The 19225-nt window shown below is 42.5% G+C and overlaps 1 protein-coding gene across 1 annotated transcript in view; it reads right to left on the bottom strand.

Annotated features, from left to right (window-relative positions):
* Window positions 1-1511: 1511 nt before the first annotated feature.
* Window positions 1512-19225, bottom strand: part of LOC143114099 (metabotropic glutamate receptor 4-like) — a 128799-nt gene continuing 111085 nt past the window's right edge. The window contains exons 7-10 of the mRNA XM_076275555.1: window positions 13803-13939; window positions 11000-11938; window positions 4799-5045; window positions 1512-1561 (exon numbers count right to left, since the gene is read on the bottom strand). Coding sequence (XP_076131670.1) covers window positions 1512-1561; window positions 4799-5045; window positions 11000-11938; window positions 13803-13939 — 1373 coding nt within the window. The remainder of the gene's footprint in view (window positions 1562-4798; window positions 5046-10999; window positions 11939-13802; window positions 13940-19225) is intronic.

The raw sequence follows: 19225 nt of genomic DNA, 5'->3' as shown, positions 1-19225 counted from the left end.
TCAATGGAAGAGGTCCCAGATGGATGTGAGTGAAGCTAGGCGGAGCTAAGCGGAACGAAATTCATCTGGCGAGAGTCAGGTTAGGAGTTGACCGGACATCTGAGGCTTCAGACGTTACCAATTTATCATCATCCATCGCGTCTGGCCTCTGAAAAAACTTTTAAGGCTAGTCTGCCTGGGCCTGGCCATGTTTGAACCGCCTCACTCATTTGTTCGTTGTTTAAGATGGACGTTTTAAGCGTGCGCTTCCTATTTGAAATGTTTCCTATTTGAAATGCAGCATAGGCTATGCGTGTTGTTTAATAGCTTTCAAACGGTAGAGCCTGTACATTTAAAAACATAGCCAGAGGACGTAGGCTATTGCTTTCAATCGGACAATTTGACCGGAGAGATTTAATTTTGTCGGACATTTCATTTTTTTTCCGGCCAATGTGCGGTAATTACCGGACAACGGAAACCCTGGTTTGTGTGTGAGTGTATGAAAGAGTGTTTGGACATTGCATATTATATTTGCCTTTTGTTTGCTTGTGAATCAACAAATAGTTAGCATCATTGTCCTTTGTGATGTCAAATAGCTATTAATACAGCATTGATACCAAATTCGCTCTCCGGAAATAATGGACAGATTTACAATCAGCCACCTATACAGTGTGTGAACTTCAAAAGAAAGAGCTTCATGGATATTTTCTTGAGCATGGGGTGCAGTGGCGCCATGAAACATATTTGTTTACAGATTTATCCCCACTGTGCTTGTGCTGACACATTATGTCTGTTTATGTTATTTGAAAAGAGTTGTACTTTTTACTTTCAAACATCCAGTGTGTCATTGTGCCTCACAATGGCATTTCTGTTGCCAACTTATCTTAGACAACACTGTCATGTTGAGATAGGTTGTCTGTTTTGTCAAAAAAACAGACAGTTAGCAAAACTGCAAAAAAAAATAGCAAGTGTCAGTTTCCAACACCAAGTAATTTAACTGAAATCAACCTGGTGTGTGAACTTCAAAAGAAAGAGCTTAATGGATATTTTCTTGAGTGTCAAATAGGCTTTGAATCTTTGACAGCACTTCCTTTAAATAAACTAAATAAAATAAAATTCTAAATATAGAGATGCTCCACTGCAGACACAAAAACTTAAATAATAGTCCATGAACATTGAAAATATTTATATAAAAAATAACTTCACATAAGTCAAGCTTGAACAAAACCATCATAAAGACACAATACAAACTCCAGAAGGAAAACACTGTCTTCACTGTTACCTTGGAAACCCGAAGGATGGGCTGAGGGAGGGGAGATTTCACTGTCATTTCTGTGGCAGGTTCCCCCTCTCACACTGCCTGTATGAGTTGAAATGGAAAAAGAAAGGATCCCAAAATATTATTTGATTCTTCCTTGTATCATTTTTTATTTCCTGTTGCCCATCACCCTTTGCTGCCTCGTGTTGTCATTTCCAGTCTTCAGCTGACCGACGGGCCACAGGGAGGAGTGGCAGGGGGGGCTCAGTTGCTTTTAGATGCCATGGTTACTGTAGCTGATGTACGTTTGCTTTGAAGACAAAGCTGGAAGCAACATAAAGGGACACATTATTAGGTTTGAAGGGCATAGTTCAATTTTTCCTAAGAAAAATGCTCCCCTTACGGAGGATCACTTATCTCAGACTAGATTTGGTTTGCACAGCAAATGTTATTAGAGTAACACACACTTTAAGACTGACAATAATAGAGCACTGTATATAGAGTAACAGAACATAATACTCATACTCATGATATTACAAATATTATACAAGGAGTATACCAGAAGTATAAAGTACACACGCAGATGGCATCATTCAGTAATACTGTCAGTTTCCTGTATGTACTGTAAGCATTCAGATACAAATTCCAAAGTGTGAAATAGCATAGCAGTATCAATGCATGTGTAGTGTTTTGTTTACATATATAGCATTCTTATGGAACCCCCGGTCACAACAACAACCATGGTCCTGGGAAAACATAGCTGAGCATCTTGTCAGAATACCAATCGTGCTGCTCTGATAAACTGCTATTTTAATAGAAATCTCAGTCCCATGCAGATACATCAAATCATGTGCAGGTATTTTGTGCACCAGGCAGTACATGCAGTGCTGTTCCAACAAAAGCATAGATAAGTAGCATAGGCAGTTTGTCCTGCTGAGACATGCCAGAGAGATAGCAGAAAACATATTCTCTGCGAGGCAGTTGAATGGGCCAAAGCCAACACATTGGGAATACTGCCATTTGTGTTGTAGAGAAGCCCATAAAGATAGAGAGCATTTTAAGCACTCCGACACTGTGTCAAACTAATGAAGATAGAGGGAAACAATATATGAGCACAGCTCCCTCTGTTGGGCAGATACTTAACTTCACACTGTGCTGACGGCTTCTAAAATTTCCTCTGTAAATTTATGAATTAGGAATGTTTTCAATGAGGTTTCAGATTAACATCAAGTCAGTATCTGTAAAAGACTTGTGGACTGGAAATCTGGGGGGCTGCATTAACATTTCTTTCTGTGTACATTTCAAAGTCAACTCTCTGAAGTAACCAATAAAGTACTTCACAAAACAATATTTCTTAATAATGTCTGTAGCTGTTTAATTTCATCCATAAAATTCACATGTCCTCTCTGCTCTTTAAGATATTGCCACATCTAGGTACAAAGTTTGAGGGTAAGGCTGCCAGTTGAAATAGGTGTGCTTGTATGTGCGGATGAATGGTGTATGTGCTTATGTGTGAGTGTGTTTGTGTGTGTGTATGCTTGTTTGTTTGTCTGTGTCTGTGTGTGTGTGTATGTGTGTGTGTGTGTGTGTGTTTCTGTGTCCTCCAATATAAAACCATCATCAGTTCGGCGCAGCCATTCTGCTGTGCAATCAGCACACAAATCTGCCAATCTCGGCCAGATGGGCTCCAGTGATTGGCTAAGTCGAAGTGGATAAATCTGAGAGGGCACCGTCTGACAGCTCCCCGCGACGGGCGAGACCGGGAAAAGGTGCTCCCTCTATCCCGTCCCCGTCCGTCCTCCCTGCCATGCAGTGACAAATGAACCTTATTTAAATATTTACACAGAGCAAGGCCGAGATAAAAAATAGATGGTCCAGAAAAAATTGAAGTTGACAGTTCCATCTGTCTTAGCCCCCCCCCCCCATCTTCCTCTCAAAGCAGTTGTTGTTTCTCCCATTACTGTTAATTTCTCAGTTTGCCATCATGCAAAAACAAATTACTGGCATGTGCGGCAATCGCTTGCCCCTGCATCATATACAGAGTAGCATGGAACACCATTAAAACCAGCAGCTGTCTAGAAAGCAAAGGGGTGCTGGTGGGTGGGGGTGAGAGTGGAGAGTAGAGGTAGGTGGCATTTTAAGAGTGTTGTTTACTTAGAGCCATTACTCAAGATGGACAGAAAGGGGATTAATTTTTCTTAACCGTGGAAGCAAGCTGGCGAATGTGACATAACCAAAGCAGGCACAGGAGCTCAGAGAGACAGACTCAGTGGGGGGAGGCTCAGTGTGGTGGTGAGTGCTGGCGAGCCGGATCATACCAAACCAAACCAAACCAAACCAAAGGGCCGTTACCTGAGCGTCTGTCTACAGTCCCTCACCGGGCTCCCCACCCTCGCTATAATCTGACACATAAGTAGAGAGCTGCAGTTAGTCCGAGGCCCAGGAGGACTAGAGAGGCCCAGTGAGGGCAAACAGATACAGTAAACACTTCCCATAGATGACAGGCAATCAACACTCAGATTTCTGCATACAGTACTTGAGTTCGTTTAGACTTCTCTTCTCTTCTTCAGAAGATGAGTTTAGCTAATAGTCTAATAATTCAAATAATCATAATCATAATAATAATATTAATCATAATAATCATAATAATGATAATTCCGCTCCTCTGTCGCTCAGAGGAATTGCTGGGGTACAGGTGCGTTAGATTAGCTCCGCTGCTAAATAGAAGACAGGAAGGTAATTAGATCTAGTCGAGCTGTGGGATTGAACTCGCATGGCATGCACCTGTGCAGATTACCTGGGAACACAATATGGATAATGACTAAAGGTGTATTTTTCCACCTAATTCTCCCATCTCACACAGGCATACATACTGTATCTATACATGGCCTTTATTGGCACTGGCTTTATCTATACACATTGAAGGCTTGCTTCTGTAGCAGAAGCACCCTGTTGATCTCCAACAAACAAATCATGAGTAGTTGTTCAGCTGTGTTTCCTGCATTCAACCAATAGATCACAAATGGATAAACATGTACACCTCTGCTAAAACATCTGTGACAATTTTTGAAAGCATTCCCATTGATGATTCACTTTCTGCTTATTACATAACAAACAAACAAACAAACTAAAATACTGCAAATATTTAGACATTTCTTTCCAGAATTGTCCTTTATACAGATAGGAACTGCTCATGCACCGAGGCATTTATCTTCTGTCACCAGCTTGGCATTGGTGACAGGCATTGTCACTTTCGTTTATTTGTTATCTACATGTCCAAATAATACCAAAAGCTGAGAAAACAAAACAAATAAGGAAAATAATGGAAAAAAACAAGAAAGGGAAAACAGGAAAAAAAACCCATCACTTCTCACAAAAAAAACAACAGTCTGCAAATACAGAAGACGTAGCATCAACAAACAGTAACACACGCACGCACACACACACACACACACAAAACACACGCACGTGCATGCACACGCGCACACACGCACACGGACATGCACACACACACGTACACGCACACACACACATTGTCTCCCTTCATCATGTGACACTAACCTTGTGTTTCCAAGCTCTCGCAGAGTTCCGACTTGGCCTCCCCGTTGGGTCTGAGGCCCCCCTTGGGAGTGAACTTGTTGGACATGGCGGCGGCGGTGACCACGGCCTTCAGGCTGCGCTTGCGCTTGGGCACGTTCTGCTCCGGGTGGACGAGCACCACGTACACTTTGGGCATGTAGAGCAGCCCCAGGGACACGGAGGCGCTGAGGCTCACCGAGATGGTCAGCGTGGTCGTCTGAATGTACAGCTACAGGAGAGAGAGGGAGAGAAAGAGAGAGAGAGAATGACAAAGAGAAAGATAGAGAGAATGTTTGTGTGTGTGTGTGTGTGTGTGTGTGTGTAAAAAAGAGAGAAAGGGAGGGAGAAAGGGAAAGAGAGATAGAGAGAGAGAGAGAGAGAAAGAGAGAGAGGGAGAGAGAGAAAGAGAGATGTGATGATTATTTTATGACCTCTCTCTATAATGTGGGTCTGTTGACCCAAGTGCAGGTCAGTATATACAGACCTCATCAGTCTGCACTATCCTCTCTGCGGCTCTCCTACATATTTGGTTACAAGCAAGGAGCTCAAGCAAACCAAGATGTGTCATAAACAAACAACCACACCAACAGACACAAACCCCACCATAAACAACAACAGGAAGAAGATGATTCGGCTTTCGGACGCGGCCTCCTATCCATGGGAAACACAAATCCTACTAGTAGCTGCTTTGTTTGCCCATTTGTTTATGATGTGTGACTAACAACACGAAGCTCCCGACGGGTGAGACTGTTACAGATGGCTGTACCCCAAGGGGGCCCAAACAACTGTATGCTGCATGGTCTGCTGTGCTCAAGGTTTGGGGAAGGTAGCACCAAGACAGCTGAGACTCACAGCTCCCCTCACGAGCATGGCTGAGGGCTAGAGCATGCGGTGGAGGAGAATGACATCAGGGGACATTAATATTTAGTATGGGAATGTGCTGCTCTTGAAGTCTGCACACATTTACTCACATATATAGACACACACAGTACATATACACATACACATGCACATACACATACACATACACATACACATACACATATACACAAACACAAACACAAACACAAACACAAACACAAACACATACACATACGCATACACATACAGTACACATACACATACTACAAACGCTACATACACACACACTCAGATGCAATGGGTTGTAGGCAAGGCAATAGAAAAAAATGTCTTTCAGCTTTGGAATGTGGTTCACATCATGTGTATTGGTGTGCATTTATGAAATGGGATCCAAATATGCACATACACTTAGACCGCCCCACAAACAAAACACATACACACACACACACACATACACACACACAAACACACACAGACACACACACACAAACAACAAAACCATAAGCAAACATACACACATACACACCAACTTTTCCACTCACCCCTTCTAGACATGCTGATGTATTGATGTTAGAGAGCTCTGTTTGTGCTCGGCTTGAGAGGGAGTGTGGCTGCATTGAGAGTGATGCAGAACCCGGGGGTGGGAGTGAGTGAGTGAGAGAGAGAGAGTGAGAGTGAAAGAGAGTGAATGAGAGAGGGGGGGGGGTGTAATCCTCGGAGAAGATTACACGTGGCCTTGTGCGCCTCAGCAGAATATTGGCCCTATTTCCACGCAACGAGTCGTATAGTGAACAGGTCAAACCTCACACACACACACACACACACACACACACACACACACACACACACACACACACACACACACACCTCCACCTCCTCTCTTCTCATCTCACGCATGTGTCAGCCCTTGGCCAGATTAATTCTGTTCAGCATGCAGATACAATCACCAATCTCGCTCATCTGCGACACCGAAAGTGACGCTTTGAGAAATGTTGCCGTTGACTCCATTCAGGAACTCCATAAAAGGAGGGCAGGGACGCACTGCCTGCTATTGGCAGGAGCTTAATCCCACACCACTGGCTGTCCCTTTTTTCTTTCTTTTTTTACAAAAAAGCCTGTCTGGTCTGGCAGCATGTAATGATGACAGTGCTTAGGGAAGGTAAGAAATTAGAAAGATTGAAAGTTTCCTCTCTCTCTCTCTCTCTCTGATGTTGTGAAATTACTTTTTTTGATTTTGTTTTTTTCTACCTTTTACCTTTATCTCTTTACAAACGCATTTTCATTGAACATTTATCTCAAAGAATTTCGCACTCACAGCACTCCTCTTGATTGATGGAGGACTTCACGCAAGGACTCCGAGAATGCCAGAGTTGAGCTATATTTCATTCACAGTCGTTGTTTTTTTGGGGGAAGAGACTTTTCCTTTCAAAAACTAAATCCTCTGCAATGAAGAAAAAAAAACCCAACAAGCCCAATGGCATTTGGCAGTCAGATCAAGGTTCTGCCCACGATGTAGAGAGGCACTCAATTTGAGGCAGCAAGGGCCAATGGACAATTACGCCCCCTCTTGTCTTGCCCGCTGTGTGCTTTCTACCGCTGTCTGAGACTATGTCACACCGTACGATGGCGAAGGCATCATTACCGAGCGACACTGGCACTGTGACCTGAAGTCCTCCAGCATGTGTCAACACCTCCGAGCTTCTCTAGCAGCCAAATCAATTACGCGCCGCTCACTCCAGACTTTCTGAAGGCACACTGACATTTGTATGTGTTAGTGTAGCTTTTGTTCTGAACAACTGTTGCAATGCTAGTATGAAGGATATGAGGAGAGGCCCTTTCATCAGAGCTTGTCACTGTATTTCAGTCAGAAAAGTACCAAAACGCAGTGATGGGATTTGTTTATGTTTTTTATATATGTTATGTATATGTGTTTGCCTGAGTGGAAGTCATCTGCTTTGAGAAACTGCTACTACTTGAGCTGTCAGTGCTACTGTTGCTGTTGCTTTTGCAGCTGCTGTGGCTGTATCAAGCAAAACAAATAAAAAGCACTAAGATCAAGAACGAGTAAAGAAACTAGACAAGACCCCCCCTGTTCTCAATGCGGATTTTGACAGGAGGTGCTGGGGACTGAGGCAAGAAAAACCCACTGTGCTGCAGAGAGCTGTGGCTGACAGCAGACTAACCGAGAATTCAACAACTCCAGAAAGGCGTTGTTGAGGGAATTAAGATAATTGGTTTTCAGGAGGTGGGCCATAGGAGACCAACGATCTTAAAATAGCAGGTTAAGTACTGTACCAAACTGAATTTAAGTCTTTTATATAAAAGACACTTTTTTAGCATTATAATGTATTACTGAGCAACATGTTTTTATCCTGTATTCAGACTATTCTTTGCCTACAAATGGTAATTCTTTTTGAAAACCTTAAACCTTATATCTACCAACATGCATGAATCTAGCATGAATCTGCCTATTACATGTTGCTGAGTGGCTAATGAATGGAAGGACTATGCTAATGCTCTGAGAAAACAACAAAAGAAATCTTCACTTAACTGAAGACTAAAATTATAATGGTATACATTTTTTAATAATAATGATAAACTTTTTTTATCTGATTAAAAGGGTAGCCAGCCACCTCCAGAGGATATTAGGCCTGTAGCTCTATCTATTTATCTATTCATGGACATATAATAATGTCTGCTGGGTCATATAGGCCTTTAAGAGGATGTCACGTGAGACTCTGAGAAGGACTTGATGAAATGTTTTTATTCAGTTCTGCAAAAGGACTGCCTTTATTACGAGAAAAAGCTATAGAGGAGGAGAGGCTGAGGCATGGCTTGTTTGTTTGGGGTTTAATGATGGGGTTATGTCTGCATGATGATAACCAGGGGATGTTATCATTTTCTTATGAAGTAAAAATCCAATGGAATGGAATTAAAGTGTATTTTAATGTCCTCTGTGCTTGACTTCAAGACCTCTGCTAATGTGGTGTCCACCTTTGCTCTCTACACAGACAGGCACAGACAGTCCTAAAACAGATTATGAGCTGAATATTATTGGACGTTTCTAAACCAGACTGGCCTGTGAGACAGCAATCAGAGCTAACATGGTTAAGAGATATGTTGTTGTATGTTGCTAATGGAATGCATACCTGGTTAGATTGTCAAATAGCTCAACAAATATGGATTTAGACTTTAGAAGGTTTCTGTGTTCATGCTAATGTTTATTTCAACAGTATTTATTTTATTATTTCTGATATAGAAATGATTAATTTGTGCATTGTCTGTTTGAAAGACATATTACCCACACAGATAATCTGCATAACACGTTTGCTTTTTCCTGTGACATGACAAAACTGACAGAAATATTTAAAAGATTTTCTCTCTCTTTTTTACTTTTTTTTTCTCTCTCTCTCTCTCTCTCTCTCACACACACTTTTTTAAGATGAGGTGGAAGCGAGACATGCCCATTCCCCTCCATGTGTTGAAGTTAGATATCAAAACTGCCGAGCGTGTTGTCACGCTCGACAAACCTTCACCCAGCAACTCCACGAGTCAATGGGCCCCAGTCCTCCCTTTCATCGCACACACAAAGCGCCTGGTGCCTCACCACTTTGCCTTTCATGAGGGGGGACAATGGTACAATTAGTACATTATCACTACCTGCCAGTCTGCTGTCACCCACCGCCACCACCACCCCACCGTCTCGCTGTCTGCTCTCCTCTAAACTAAGTCCTCACATTATGTGATGGGTTGCCAGGTTCACATTATGTGATGGGTTGCCAGGTTCACATTATGTGATGGGTTGCCAGGTGTCCAACAGACAGGGGAGAGCAGCAGCGAATGGAGTTATTGTCAGGGCCCACTTCTTCTGGAACCCCAACCACTCCCTCCCTTAGCCAACCACCCACGCACCCACGGACACATACATGCGCGCACACGACTGACAACAGTGGTGTTCAATAAACTTTTAACCCACTCAGGGTCAGGGGTTGAATTGTGAACTGATTTCTTAATGAATAAACTGATTGCTAAATAAATAACCAAGAGGGCGGGGCTGACTGTGAGGATGCCATGTTGACACAGTGCAGCCAAATAGAAATAACACCAATTAGTATCCATTCACTGTGACGGCCTCAACATATTTCCCTTAATCGGCATCATGCCAATCTGACATGACAAACTTCATAAGCTACTTAAGACAGTTGTCACAACACGCATTGTCATTCAAATGTGGAAATGTCAAAATCCTAACAAACTTTGTCATTTTATCACAGAGCTGTTATGTCAGCTTAACATCAAAGAGGACAATCAGGCCTCTATGACAGCTCCTATTAGTTTGTATTGGCCTGCAAGAGTGTTAACAAATGTCTATATCAGTTGTCTCAAGTGCTTATGCAGGTGTCATGTAATTGTTGTACAATGGCTTAAAAAGAAAGCATTCCCAGATATAATGGGCTATAATATGACATTACCTCTTAAATAAATAATCAAGACTTCTCCTAAGCGTGGCACCACCTGCTTATGTGGAGCTGGGCTGGACAGAGAAGACAAGTGGTAATTGCTATCTCTGTCAAACAGCCGTGCCTGTCCTTGCTCTCTGTAACACTACCCACTGTAATTTGGGTGCCATCACACTTGCAGTAATCGCCTTTCTTTTTTTTTTTTTTTTTTTTTTTGCTGAGGCTCCAAGTTGCTCGCTTGCTCGTAGCTCATTCATTTCAAAGCATCTTTCGGGGTGAAACAACAACAAAAAAAAGCATCCAAAAATATACAGCCAAGCACAATTAAGGAAATGAGCAAAACAAACTTGAGCAGCAAATAAATTACACACAAGAAGTCATCACTGGCTGCGTGTTTCCCGGTGGGGAAATACCACAGGCACATCTCCTGGAATGATTAATAGCTGAGCACAAGTGATTGATGTTATACAACAACGGCAATTTAACCCAGCCATTTTCATTTCAATGGACCACGGTACAAACATGAATTGAAATGGAGGGACGGGCAGCCAGTTGTGTTCCAAGGAGAGTTTAATTGGTTTGTTCGTGTGACTCAAACCATTTTGCTGTCGAGAGTTTACTAGTCCAGACTGGACAGATGTGTACATAAATTGGAACATGATTCACGGATCAAAGGGAAAATGGCAGATCTATTATCTCCCATGAGTGTGTCTCAACATATCATACTTCAATTTTGTTGCCTTGTTATATTAGAAAACTGCAACTGAAAGTGTTCCTGAAACGGCATTCTGTGCTCTGTGAGTCTGACGGAAACAAACAAAAACCTTTCTTGATAGATATGGTAATTTGCTGTGCAGCCTACCTTTTCTGCTGACTGTGAGGTCCCGAAGAAGATGGGTATGAATGCCAGCCATATGATGCACGTGGTGTACATTGTGAAGCCAATGGGCTTGGCCTCATTGAAAGTCTCGGGCACCCCTCGCGTCTTGATGGCGTACACCGTGCACGTGACCATGAGCAGCATGCTGTAGCCGAGCAGGCAGATGAGCGAGAGGTCCGAGATGTCGCACTTGAGCACGCCCCGCGCCAGCTCTGGGTTGGCCGTGCGCTGGTCCTCGTAGTCGATGATGGCCAGTGGCGACGGGTCCATTCCGAACCAGATGCACACGCCCAGCAGCTGCACGGCGATCAGGCTGAAGGCGATGACGAGCTGCGACGCCGGGCTGATGAAGCGCGGCGCGCTCACCGACTTCTTGCCCTGCTCGAAGATGCGGTAGATGCGGTTGGTCTTGGTCAGCAGCGCCGAGTAGCTGATGCTCATGCCCAGCCCGAGGAAGATGCGTCGGAGCGAGCAGACGCCCACATCCGGCGTGGAGATCATCAGGAAGGTCGTGGCGTAGCACATGAAGATGCCCGTCAGCAGCACGTAGCTGAGCTCGCGACCCGACGCCTTGACAATGGGCGTGTCGTTGTAGCGCACAAAGGTGACCACCACGAAGAAAGTGGCCGAGATGCCCAGGATGGCGATGAAGACTGGGATGAGTGCCCACGGCGAGCTCCACTCCAGCTTGATGATGGGGATGGGCTGGCACGCCGTGTGGTTCTCGTTGGGCCGCAGGTCGAAGCGGCACATCTTGCAGGTGTGTGTGTCGGCCAGGTACTGGTAGCCATCGCAGCGCTCGCAGTGCCAGCAGCACGGCATGCCCTTCACCGACTTCTTGCGCTCCCCCGGTCGGCACGGCTGGCTGCAGATAGAGGTGGGGACCTCATGGGAACCTCCAGGCCATCGGATGTCTGTGACCTAGACAAGAGCAAATACATTTACACAAGAGCAAATGCATTCTCACTACATGCGCTCCAAAATACACTGCTATGCTCCAGCACCCTCATTTACTGCCACCCCTGGTAAAGATGAGTGAAAAGAGGTATAAAAACATTGTAGTTTCACAATTAACTCCATGAGGAAAAACCCAACCTTGAAAGAAAGCAAATTTATTCTGAGAAGAAAAAATCTCCTCCTTATCCTAAGTATATTTATCAAAAGCAAATGTGCCACGATACTTGGCACCCCTGTATTTAATTCTTTGTAAAGCTTCCCTTTGCCAATAAAACAGCTCTTAGACTTATACTATATAACATCTAATGAAGTTGAAGAATACAGGGGATTTGAGGACGTATCTCTGGATCATTTAGATTTCTCTAGCCCTCTTTGTGCATGTCCTCTTAAGCTATCCCCACTGAGTTCAGATCAGGGAACTGAGATAACCATAACAGAAACTTGAGTAACTTTTGTGTTCAGTAAACCATTTATGTTTTGGATCATTGACCTGCTGGATGTGCTTTGGCAGAAATATCCAGATTTCGATTTAAAATGCTCAGGTATCTCATGTACTTCATGATACCATGAACCCTAATTAGGTTCCCAGGGCCTTTGGATTAACAACAGTCCCAGAGCATCACAGACCCTCCACCATATGTATACTTAGGCATAGGGTTCTTTTCAGTAGTCGTTTTTCTATGTACACCAAGCCAACCTTGAATGTTTGTTGGCAAAAATATACATTTCCATTTTCATCTGACCACAGACCACAATTCCAGGCATTCCCGGCAGAATACTCTAGCAACTCTAGACATTTACATTTGTAGATACATGACAATAAAGGCTTTTTCCTGGCAAGCCTTTTAAACACTCTGTTAGCATGGAGGTCACTTCTGATGTTTTTTTCAGACTTAGTGACCTCAAAATGCTTTTTATTTTTATTTCTTCTCAGAATAAAATTGTCTCCCTTCAGGGCTGGATTTTACCCTCATTGTTTTCATTGTGAAACTTAGATGAAACACCCAAATAGGATTTTTAAATACTTATCTTACTCATACTCATCTTACTCATCTTCGCCAGGGCCAATAACATTGCCTGGAGGGTTCTGTATAATCTCAAGTCTGTATTTCCAGTACACTATACTAAGATGCCAATCAATCAGCCTGATTGCCAGTTCAGGTGTGGGCGGTGCTGTAGTTATCAAAAGACCATGCCAAGGTAACAGACAAGTAAAAAAAAACCATCTGCGAGATAGAGACGTGCGGTATCGTTAAGGTCTAAAACCGGAGTACGCTTCCCCATTATCTTGAAAAGTAACGTGAAAACCAGTACATGTACATGTAACTTCATAGTAGGGCTAAATGTAAGGTTAATAGCCAAACCACTTGTCTTCACTAACATAGCCCATGGAGCTTCGCAATATAGCTTGCCTTGCCCTGCGCTGAGTTTGTGAACAGTTTGTGAATTTACATGCACACAGTTTGTGAATACAGTTTGTGAATTTATATACACACTAGCCTACTCACCAAAGAGCTGCGTTTCACCAAATATACAGTACAGTACATGAACAAGCCCCTAATCAAAGATGAAGGTCAGTACTTTAACCTCAAAGCCATTTCATTTTAATCACCAATCAGTGGGCCTCACAGCACTGTCGAAATACAGAAACTCAGAGCAACACTATAAATTATGTAACCAAACAAAAAGACACATGTGGAATTTGTTATTATTTGAGGATGTTCAGTCAGGATAAATGGAGATCTTTCTTCACTTGTGGGGATGTTCAACAGTCAGGGTCTTTGCTACAAATATGATCGGTATGTGATATTTGCTTGAGAAAACATACATTTAAATGAAGCTGGTCTATCCAATGCCCGATGACTTTGTATTCTTTAGTGTGATTCCTTATCTGATACTGGAAGATCTCATAACGTCCAGGGGCATCTCCATTCACATTGAAGACAACAGGAATGCCAGCAATACCTGGGGGGCAGAAAAAAAATATTAATTTAAAAGAAAATGTCTTATTTGGACAATGATTATATGATCACAATTTAATTACTTGTTCACCCAGTGCTGTTCAGCCAAAGCAATGATGTGTAAGAGCAAACATGAAAGCCATTTCGTATGTGCATACAAACACTTGACATCTTGCGCCCTGTCTCATTCTCCAGTACAAATCTCTGTGGTTCAAAGAGCAACACAATTCTGTGTTCTGATGTAGGTTAAGGTTTTCCATATTCAGCATGATGGTAAATTATTTATGGCCGATAAATTTTGGTTGCTGAAATGCTTTCCCTTTGATAAGGATTTGGACCCTCTTCCTCGCTGCTAATACGCAAAATGTGCACCCTGAGACCTGCTAATTGGTCTTACTAAACTGTTGACAAGAGAAGAGGGCTTGTCTACTACCTTCTGGAAGGTTCACAAGAGCTTGCTGTAGTTGGTGCTTAACTGAAGCATTGGGGTTTTGAAGTTTTTTGGTGGTTTATTTCTGCATTTGTTGCATTTATGTTTTTTTACTATTTGAACAGTGCTTAATCATTCATTTTGATCTGTACCTACCAAAAATAGACAAATGATTCATACTAAAATCATACGACTGATTTAAATTGATCGGTAGGTTGGTTGGTTGAAAATAAAGCTTGCAAAATATCTTGGTTTCAGTCATGTTGGAGCTTTTCTCACAGTATTGTGTTAATATGTCATTAGTGACTTGCCATTAAAGCAATTTGGTAGGAGACTTCAAGTTGTGTGAGAGTAGGAATTACAGGCTACATGCATGCCAGTTCAGTCAAGCAACCTTGAACTTGTGCCTCGCATGCTGACATTCACTCTCACTTATCTGACTTGACAGTCTCCTTGCACTGTCCCCTTGCAAGCCTCTCTCTCTGTCTTAAACTGATGCATTCAATGTGCCATACCATCCCTGAATGCATCCAAGTATGAGGAAGATGCTAAGGCAGCCGAGCAAACAGCTGGAATACTGCACATCCAGATAGGCGTGACTCAAACTCAGAGATTCACAGAAAGTCTCTAATCCCCACCCCCCAACACACACACACACACACACACACACACACACACACACACACACACACACACACACACACACACTCCATGTCTCTTTCTCTCTCTGACAGTTCGACAATGGTTTTAGCAAACACACTTAAAAATTTGGTTGTGCGGCAGCTCCTGTACCTGGCTCTTGACAACCTCCAGCACTTCAAAGGCAGTGCATGCACTGGTTGGATCTCTGATGTGTTTCAGTGGCAGTGTTATGCACACATGTGGTGTGTTAGAGAAGCTGCTGCAAACGTATTTCAATTTGTTTAACTTCAAACTGCATTTTGATGCAGTGGTCGTAATCCCAAATGAGTTAGCCCCACTGCACGTGCACACAGTTAATTATTGGTTAGATAAACGTAAACATAATTAATGTCAACATATTTAAGAGAGATAAGAAATAAATTGACCAATCCTGGCTAGATTTCCTCTATTTTAGCTGAATATAATGGAAAACCGCCAGCGCTACATTGAATTTGCACATGTAATCACTAATGAAAACTATGTATATCAAAGGAAAGTCTAAACCTTTCACCCAATCACTTTCTCTGAGATTCCTAATACAGTATGTCATGTTATGTTATCTGCATTAAGATATGCGGGCACCCCGCAGCCATCAAAGTATACTCTACATGAATAAGAAATGGGCACACTAATACAACATAAACCACTTTCAAATCGTTTTGATTAAGTCCTGCACAGGGAAATTGAAAAGATATGGGGTTTTGAATTAAAAGTGATTGCTTTAAGACAAAACTCCAACCATGAAGAATAATTAATTGAAGACCTCTGACAAACTTCTGACTTCGGAAGGCATGCTGAGCTACTGTAAGGAGTGTTTGTATGGACATCGCCATGTCTGGCACACTACACGGCTGAAAATGAACAGAGCTTTGAGACCCGTGTTCCCACAACCTGGATGAAAGAGAGAGACATTTCATCCACGGCCACCTGGGACAAACTCATATTCCGTATAAGCATAGAATGCCATGGTTCTCATCCAAGTCCACAGCCAAAAGTGGCTCTATTCAATATTCCTTAAGCTTCTCCATCACACAATGATGTGTGTGGTGGAGAGGCTTTCCTCTAGAATACAATACAAACAGCAGCTTTAAAAAGCAGAAGAATCTATAGAAACGCTCTGTTTCTGACTTCCTATACAATACAAACTGCAGCTTCCCAAAAGCAGATGAATCTATAGAAACACTCTGTTTCTGCCTTCCTACACAGCCTTACACTGGGCTTCATTTGTAAAGTGGCGACAGCTGGCAGTGATGGCAGGTGCAATCTGCAAATTTGCAAATGGGACACTCTGGGGCAGAGTGGGACCTTCAGAAAACAGAGGTGAATTTGTTTGATTAGGCTACATAATGACCTAAGGGTGAGCAGTAATTCACTGGTTTACTGTTGTGAAAGGTAAGCAATTTTCTATAATTGGCTTACAACATGTTGGCATCCTGCCATTACAGTTGAAGCTGACCAAGGATAATGTTTATCGTATTTCATTACCTAATGTTTGTGCACTACAAATCGCTGTAATTAAGCATGTCGTCCACTTGTATCACACATTGGGGTGATCACTGAGGAGTTGTTTATATTTAAACCATTGGTGGTGCTATGCTATGTAGGCTACTTAGCAAAGGCACTTAGCCATTGAGCTACATAGCTAGTCCAAGCTTGTGTATCTGTTAAGAGCGGGTGGATTGGGCTGGCCTTTATTTTCAGCAATGTGCTTTCAAGACATCCCTGTTGTCTGTAATCAAGTTACAAGGTGCCCTTGTGTAAAAAGGCAGCGTAAGTTAAATAACTTAATATCAGTCCAGCTGTCTTCGCTGTCTTGTCCAATTTTCTCTGTGGGGTTGTGGAATAGTCAGCCTGCGGTTGATAAAACGGACTTCATTCCTGCTCTGGTCTCACAGTCATCACCTCAGTTACTTGCTCTTAATGAAAAGTTTATTAGACTACAGAACACTGCCACACCTGCCGTAGGCTACCAGCATCAACTAGCCTAATTATGTCCTTTTCCCATACCAGTTGTTCATCTGGTAGAGGAGGTGGGACAGGCTTTCTTGTCACTAACGACTGGAAGTTTACACAGTTGCTACCTGCACAGTTATAACTTGTTTGAATGCCATGCTATCATGATAACTGAGCATTTTAAGCTATACTTGGTTATTTATCTTCCTCTAGGACAGCTTGGCTGATTTGTGCATGCAGTCCTCCTATAGGCCTAGTCACAAAGCTGGTAAGGACCTTGATGTAATTCTGCTATGTAACTGCACTACAGGAAATCTTATGGCTAATCCATTACATGTATCCATTACAAGATAGTCATAAAAGAGCTAATGCAAAAAGATGTATCACTACCTACATAATCTTTAATTAAAAATATCAAATACAGTCCTTATTTTATTTTTTTTTACTATTTTTCTCTAAGCCACACAATCCTCTCTCTCTCTCTCCCCCATGTTTCAGCATTTTCATAACAGCATTTCTACGTGTATTAATAACTGATGACACAGCTATGGCATAAACATACATAAATCATTGCTGTTCCACCCCAACTGCATCCTGACAGCAGAAGGGACTGCAGGAATGAATATTTAGAGACCAACACAATCATATTGCCTGTTTTCAACTGCAAATGAAATGTAGATGGTTGCTAAAGGGGCTAGCAGGGATAGCAGTATGGGGTCAGACAATTTTGAGTTCTTTCTTAGGCTATCTCCTCTGGACGCTTAATCGCTGTATCTTCCTATAGCATTCTGCTAAAATGGCCGTTGCTACACAAACGTGACGTAGTCGTCCGAACTCTATACCTCACGAGGTTACATTCAGGGCTGTAGTGGAGGCTAAACACAAGTAGGCCTAAACATACTTTATCCTCCTCTGAAATTTCAGAAATAGAGTTTATCCACCTCCTATTAGAGTTTATCCACCTCTCAAAAGAGTTCACCAAATGCAACTTTTAACATTCAAAAATGACACTGTATTATCCACATTCACAATATGTACACTCATCAACACTCTAGGAACCATTTAAGGATGCATTCACACTAGACCGTTTTGTCTGGACATGGATTGTTTGGACCAATGGTTCGGTGATTTTTTCTAATGTGAACGCAGTCTACCAAACCCCGAATGCGGACTCAGGTCCGGACCAGGGCCCCCTAGAAAACAGCGGTCTGGGGTAGGCCTATGGTTTGTTAGAACTCCGGTGCAGTTTGAATGCTATCTGTTAAAAAAATAAAAAATAAACTGCCGTTTTTGCGACGTTGCGATATTGGTAATTAGGCTAAAAGCTAATGTGTATGACAAACAGACCCTGGTCCGCAAACATAAATGTAATGTAACAGAGACCAGCTGAGTCAGGGCTAAGGAGGACCCAGTGTTAGGACCCGGTTACGGTTATCAGCGGACCCAGTGTGAAGGCAACCTAATACCTCTCGTAGCCTATTGTTATAAACATTGGACAATAACTTCCACCATCATCAAACATATTCTGAATGCCTTTTTTTTAACCCTTAAAGGTGTAGGTTTTTGAACGTTCTAAGTTCCGCAACAATTGAAGGTTCTAAAATTCTATGTTGAATTCAGTGAACCCAGATGTTCTTTAGAACGTTCATTTCTCAACATTCCCGTCACACCGGTGTGACGGTACTCCTTTAAGGGTTAAATCAGATACCGCATGATGCAGTCCACCTTGCCGTTTACCCACCTCTTATTTTACCACTACACCCCTGGTTACATTGGTTACTGGCTGGGTTCAAACAGAATATTTATGGCCCATTGCTGTCCTAACAAAATCTTTCCCCTGACTTACATTCTAGAGATCTACTCAAGAAATGTTTTCACAGCAACATTGTGGCACTGAAACGTCCTGATTAGATTCAGCCTGTAGACAGCCAGGTAAGTCCAAACAGCTGGACATGTCTACTATAGTTTCAAAGAAAGAAGTGGGAGTAAGTAATGGGGCATTGCATTTCAATCTGGCGTGGAGTTTATGGGTGTCTCTGATGTGAATCAACAACATGTGGGTAAAGTACACATAGAGTATCTTTAACAGGGAATATGTGTCTCCTTTAGCTCCTTTATCCACTATACTACTTCTCTTGAGATGAAGTCAAAATTCATTTCAAAATGCATCTATTGGGGTCAAAGGACACTGGTTTGGTTACTCTCTCTCAATTAAATCTTGTTTCA

This window comes from Alosa pseudoharengus, unplaced genomic scaffold (genome assembly GCF_046254945.1).
Source record: "Alosa pseudoharengus isolate Yale_2024_CS ecotype anadromous, Long Island Sound unplaced genomic scaffold, YU_APseudo_1.1 YU_APseudo_1.1_scf_9, whole genome shotgun sequence".
Classification (NCBI taxonomy): domain Eukaryota; kingdom Metazoa; phylum Chordata; class Actinopteri; order Clupeiformes; family Clupeidae; genus Alosa; species Alosa pseudoharengus.
Note: the sequence above shows the minus strand (reverse complement) of the source record. Positions and strands in the feature narration are given on the sequence as shown.